Below are 6578 nucleotides of genomic sequence, written 5' to 3'. Positions count from 1 at the left end.
TAATGATCATTCGTGAAATAATGTGCTTAATCAAAAAAAGTCTCATATATTGTTCTTGCAGCTGTTCATTTTCATTTCTAATAGTAAATAGTAGTAAAAATATAGTACATGTTATCAGTTATTTTCCAAAACAAGAGCTGCTTGAAAGTTCTAAGCTGCATAACATCGAACTAACAAATTTTAACAAGGTGTTTAGCTTTAGTTATATTGATTGTATCAATAGGGAATACGATTACTAAAAGAATGAAACAAAATTAGGTAATTGAGGAAGTTCAAGTTTAAGACTTTTCAGATCCGTATGAGCAAACGGCTGGAACTGCAATCATAATGAATAATGAAACATAAAATGTTTCATCAAAGGTTCATGAGTATATTAAAATCGTGCTAGTTGAAAGAATGTTTCACTTCCTCTATAATGCTTCCAATGATGCCTGCGATATGATTTGATCTATTTTTGTGACGGTATTTCATTGCTTAATATGTATGCGATGTTTGTATCCCGGATGGCACCATTGATTATTCTATAGTAATATGTAGATGCGGGAATGTTTTGCCTGAACGAAACACAGAAGAACATGTTTGTCTTATTGATAACGGAAATGGACGACCCGAATGTTAATCTTATTACTAATAAAAAATGGACGTTTCAATTTTTGTGCTTATTCAGTTCATACTCGTATACGTCGACTAGCTCTGGCACGTTGAGCAGCTATTACAACAGTCCAAATCCAAAGCGCAATGCAGGTCCACGAGCAGATAAGTCCAATTATCAATTCAGCTGCCGTATTGATTCTACCTTCTCGACGTCGATCCCATGATACATCCTGATTTAATAAAATAGACAAAAAGGATAAAACCTTGTATTTTTCGATTACATATACAAGTATATAAGCTAAAATGCTCACAAACTTTTCGATACAATGTATTTTGTACGTATTATATATTATGTATATTGTGTCTATTCTAAAAGGCACTCATTACTTATGTCGATTGCAATTGATCTTGATCCATGATTTTGCACATATCGCATTATGGGTAATGATCATTCGTGAAATAATGTGCTTAATCCAAAAAAGTCTGATATATTGTTCTTGTCGCTGTTCATTTTCATTTCTAATAGTAAATAGTAGTAAAAATATAGTACATTTTATCAGTTATTTTCCAAAACAAGAGCTGCTTGAAAGTTCTAAGCTGCATAACATCGAACTAACAAATTTTAACAAGGTGTTTAGCTTTAGTTATATTGATTGTATCAATAGGGAATACGATTACTAAAAGAATGAAACAAAATTAGGTAATTGAGGAAGTTCAAGTTTAAGACTTTACAGATCCGTATGAGCAAACGGCTGGAACTGCAATCATAATGAATAATGAAACATAAAATGTTTCATCAAAGGTTCATGAGTATATTAAAATCGTGCTAGTTGAAAAAATGTTTCACTTCCTCTATAATGCTTCCAATGATGCCTGCGATATGATTTGATCTATTTTTGTGACGGTATTTCATTGCTTAATATGTATGCGATGTTTGTATCCCGGATGGCACCATTGATTATTCTATAGTAATATGTAGATGCGGGAATGTTTTGCCTGAACGAAACACAGAAGAACATGTTTGTCTTATTGATAACGGAAATGGACGACCCGAATGTTCATCTTATTACTAATAAAAAATGGACGTTTCAATTTTTGTGCTTATTCAGTTCATACTCGTACACGTCGACTAGCTCTGGCACGTTGAGCAGCTATTACAACAGTCCAAATCCAAAGCGCAATGCAGGTCCACGAGCAGATAAGTCCAATTATCAATGCAGCTGCCGTATTGATTCTACCCTCTCGACGTCGATCCCATGATACATCCTGATGTAAATAATCCATAAAATCAAACACTGACGCGCACGAAAGTCTTCCTTGAATGGCAGCAACCAGAGGTCCACTAGCCTGCATATACTTGATCAGTTCGTTGCGATATTGCTTGCAGCTATACAGAAACCCATTCAAGTACATCGCCGCATGAACCAGTGTGAATAAAGCCATGAAACTGCCAATGATGCTTACGGGAATCCAATAATAAGGGCTTATATCGGTTTCATCCGTAACATCGGTTTTGGTTGTCATTAGGATGATTTCACCAGATCTGTAAAAGGAATCTTATTAGTGATGCTTCTCTTGTCAGGATGTTTACACTAGTTTACCTCTGGCGGACAGTGGCTGTTGAAGTATTTCTTCTGGGTCTACCACAAAACACACGGAATACATGGAAGATGCCAAATATTGCGCTGAACAGTATAGGCAATACGAGTCCATAGGTCGCCCAATGGCAATAGGCGATGTGTCCACCCGTAAAGTAGGTTGGTGTTGAAATACCATTCAAAATACACCCGCAATTAGTTTCCACGCAGGTATCGAGAACGTACCTCCAATGATGCCATGCAACCGCCGTTGAAATGCAACAGATAAAAGATAACGCACCGATAAGAGGGTAAAGATAGGCCAAACGTTTTTCACTTCTGTATTCGTTCATGTTGAATCACTTTCTTTGATTTCTAGAATTTCGATTCTTCGTCTAAAAAATTTGATTCCAAAATTGCTCAGTATTGTAGGTACTTCATGAAATACATCAAATTATTAACAACCTCAACTGGGCGTGTACTATTTACTACACAACTTGATCAAAACAAAAAGAAGTTTCTCGCGGACTTGTAGTAATATCTACGCACAGAGACTGGTTAATTCATCTTTATGAGCGACGCCACGACAGTGCTTGCTATTACATACACTGAAGCGTGCTCTGAAGATTACATAAATGTCTTGTTTCACTTGCGTAGATATTGGTGTGGATGTGGTACACCTAACCAAAGACATCGTATTAACAAGATATCCAGCTCTCACATTTCCCGAACAAATCATTGGCAACAACATTTTTTGCGAGCATGGCGCCCTCAGGCGAGTCCGCATCGAATCTCGTACACAGAAGTAGGGGAGAGAAATGTCAAATTCGTGCGCGCCAAAATAGCAGCACTGCGCACCCATACAATTGACATGATATGTTGAATGTGACACCGTGCGATGGCGTTGCTGAACTGAAGATTGATTTCGCTCCAAGCTGACAGGGTCTGACCTAACTCTCACCTGTCCATTTATCCAAACGCAGCCAAACATGCTTACCTGATGGGCTGGTGAACAGGTGATTGTCCGTGCGCAAACATTTCAGTCTATAGTGAACGTTATTATGGTTATTATGGAAAAAATCCAAAATACAACAGTTTGAGAAATGTCAAATAATTGGGATTGAGATGCTGTCAGGGTCATAGTCGTTTCGGTTTATGTAATTTTCATTCATTTAATCAATTATTTAGATGTTGTGTACAAGTCTTGGGCGTAGGTAGTACATGCTTTTCAAGTAATGGATAAAGAAATAGAATAAGTAAAGCGTACTTACTGTTTCCAGTCGGAATTATTGTGACGGAGTCGAGAGGATGTTCTGAATAGAAAGAAGAAAATCACACCAAATAAAAAAAATGTTTGTATTTGGTCACACTATTGGCGCATGGCTTCAAGCTCGCGAAAAAAAAACGAAAAAGCTCTTTCTAATAAACCACGTGTAACGGTTTGCGTATGTTAAGTCACTTTCGGTTTTTCGATCGTTTGTCGTTTGGCTCTCGTTACGTTTTGTACGTAAAAACGAGTTCCTCTCCAATTGATGATAAAGTTATGAAATGCATCGCATTTAAATTCATTACCAATATTGAAAACTTCTCTATCATGTAGGGCTCGGAAGCGACGGTCGATTTAATCATGATGAATGGTTTCTCGTTTCCATAGTCACATCATAGTTGGGATGTCTATGGGCTTCTAAGACTGAAAAGACCTAGCAGAGAGTAAATGATGAGTTTGACCAGGTCTCATGTAAGCAAATTCTACTTCAGCCTCCTATTTTTCAGTTAATTTCGAAAGATGTAGAAACTAGAGTTATTTCAATAACTGCAATTGAACATTAGAAAAAATGTATACATTTGATTATATGTTTTTGTGAAATGCACGAGCTGTTTGTTTTGCTAGTTCTCAAAAGCCGATACGTAGATTCTTTACACTTATTTCTTGCATTCAAAGTTTTTTTGAGACTACAGCTGCAGACGAAGCATGGTTTACGTGTTAGTTACGGGCGGCCAGATCTATGCCGCGTTTCACAGCGACAGTCGATAGAAAAGCATTGATTGCAAAAACCAAATAAAAACATTTAATTCACATGAACCGGCTTGTTCTAGTAAAAAATATGTTTATAAACGATTCTTGCATCACAAAATCTATGTCCTGTTTTCGCACACAATAAATTTTGCGACTGTCAAAATCTCAAAATGATCAGGACACAAGTTATATTACGGGAGAAATATGGCAGCATATCTCAAAATTAGAAGCTTTCAGAAAATACCACTAATTTTCTGGTAGCATCGCGGGTCGGGAAAAAATGTGGTTCAGCTTACGCTTCATGCGATCGAAATACATGATCGGGGCGAACGACAATGCGGTTGTCACGTCATTCTATGACAGCTGAAACTTTTTAAATTCATCACCCTGTAATTTCAGAACCAGAAGTCGGACTTGGATATAATTAAGAAATTTTGTATGGGACCAAGTTGCAATTCACTCTAAACCAGGGGTTCCCAAAATATTTTGGGTCATGGACGCCTTGACTAAAATAAGCTTAGACCTCAGACCCCCATCAATAAATTCCTATGAAAATTCAATTTCTTGCTTTTTTAATATTGATGTAAAATACTTACCAATTTCTGCGGTTGGTCAAATAAACACAACTTTTTTAGCGTAAATATTTCAAATAACAACTAGACCTCGTCGACCCCCATAGTAAGTTTTCGTTTACATCGACCCCCGCAAGAAGAATATCGACCAAAAAAGGTCTATATCGATTTTGGGAACCACTGCTCTAAACCTAGATTGAACTGACACAAGATTTGGCTGGGTTAGAAAAGTTTAGGAGTGTTTACGCAGGATTTGTAAGTTTAGAAAAGTTTAACAGGGGTTGGAAAATGTTGAGGAGAGATCGTGCGAGATAAGGGGAGATTATTGCGGATCAGATGATTTTGTTTGTCTGAGTTAGTCCAGAGTTTTGAGTGATTTGCCCCTTTTATAGGACTATAAGTCCTATTATTTAAATTTGGCCGCCTCTAAATATACGTCGTGTGTTTCATTTCAATGTTTTTCGCCACTATTTCCGGTACTTTCTGGATCGCTGTAACCGAAGCCGGTTTAAACTTAACATTCCCTATTGGGATTGTAAGACCTTTCGTTTGATACGTTCTATACACAAACTTCGATCGAACTACTAAATGCAAATGCCACATACGATCGTAATAAATAATCGGGATGGTTGGCTACGTTGTCCTTCGCCTGTTTCCAGAACCCTAAAGACAATTTCCTCAGCTTTGCAAAATAGTACTCATAAACAAGCTCTTAATGGCTTGTTATGCCGTAGTTTATGTCCCAAGAGAGAGTGCTATATTTCCATATTGGGAAAATGAACAAAAAATATTGTCATCATATTAACAGAATCTAATAAATGACAGCACACTAGATTTCCTCTTTCTCTTCTATTGAGTTTAATTGCGATTGCTCAGATTTTATTATTAACATACTTTACAAACCTAAATTTTGCGTTGTAGTTGGTCTCCAGGAAGTTACAAGTACTGCGATTTAAGTTCTCTTAGTTTTTTCGAGCTCCCACCGGTAACACCCCACAAAACGTAAAGAGAGCTCAGGGCTAGGCCGATACCTCCGCCGATTGCACATTTTCTCAATCCTGCCGTTGATTTGTAAAGCAAACCCGTTGCTGCCCCAGCTGTTATAGTGTTTATTTCATCATCTTCGCCGCGTGACCACTGGAGTAGTACACCAAAGGCCGAGTACATAACTGCTAGTGTACCGAGAGTATTTGCCGTTGCGGCACCTTGTTTCATGACGTGATTGAGAAGCCTACATTTTGTATTCATTTTATTATTAAATCCGCACATTTTTTAATATTTTTAGTAAATTGCTTTGTTCAGCATACTTACTGTGTTCGTCGCAGCTTGCCGGTCTGATTGGCTAATGCAGTCGCGCGCATTCCGTTGTATAAACCAGCAACACCGCCAATACTAGCGCCAATCATAGCAGATGATCCAATTTGTGAAAAAGCTAGTTCAAATCTGCCCCGTTGTTTGGAGGCTCCCTCGGGAAATATAAACTCGGGCTGAGATTGTAGGTATCGAGGATCATAATTAAGATACGGTGAAAGAGGTTGAATCTGTTGAGATGGGAATGCTAAAACATATCGAGATTACAACATTGCGTAACAATGTGTACAAACTAGTCACTCACATGGAGAAGATCCGAATGAAAGAGGTTTACTCAAATAATCGTCACTCATGTTGATGTAGTTTTCTTTATACTAATTCGTTTTCTCGTTTGTGAAGATCCAAAAAATCACGGGTATCAAAAATAATTGCACCACGCACTTAGAGAAAGAAATTTAATTTGACAGACAATCAGAGAATACAAGATAAAATACAGGAGCCATGTTA

The 6578-nt window shown here is 37.5% G+C and overlaps 2 protein-coding genes across 2 annotated transcripts; both read right to left on the bottom strand.

Moving 5' to 3' along the window:
- Nucleotides 1–846: 846 nt before the first annotated feature.
- On the bottom strand, nucleotides 847–2766 carry LOC131427326 (uncharacterized). Its single transcript, XM_058590401.1, has 3 exons — nucleotides 2637–2766; nucleotides 2196–2566; nucleotides 847–2137 (listed from the first exon to the last, which is right to left on the bottom strand). Exons 2-3 carry the CDS (start codon nucleotides 2522–2524, stop codon nucleotides 1705–1707), a joined length of 762 nt encoding a protein of 253 aa, XP_058446384.1. The 5' UTR covers nucleotides 2525–2566; nucleotides 2637–2766; the 3' UTR covers nucleotides 847–1704.
- A 2828-nt stretch (nucleotides 2767–5594) lies between these two features.
- On the bottom strand, nucleotides 5595–6578 carry LOC131432316 (mitochondrial import inner membrane translocase subunit Tim23). Its single transcript, XM_058598523.1, has 3 exons — nucleotides 6376–6578; nucleotides 6072–6318; nucleotides 5595–5991 (listed from the first exon to the last, which is right to left on the bottom strand). Exons 1-3 carry the CDS (start codon nucleotides 6422–6424, stop codon nucleotides 5697–5699), a joined length of 591 nt encoding a protein of 196 aa, XP_058454506.1. The 5' UTR covers nucleotides 6425–6578; the 3' UTR covers nucleotides 5595–5696.

This window comes from Malaya genurostris, chromosome 2, assembly GCF_030247185.1.
Source record: "Malaya genurostris strain Urasoe2022 chromosome 2, Malgen_1.1, whole genome shotgun sequence".
NCBI lineage: Eukaryota > Metazoa > Arthropoda > Insecta > Diptera > Culicidae > Malaya > Malaya genurostris.
The sequence above is the reverse complement of the archived record's forward strand: the minus strand, read 5'-3'. Positions and strand labels throughout refer to the sequence as shown.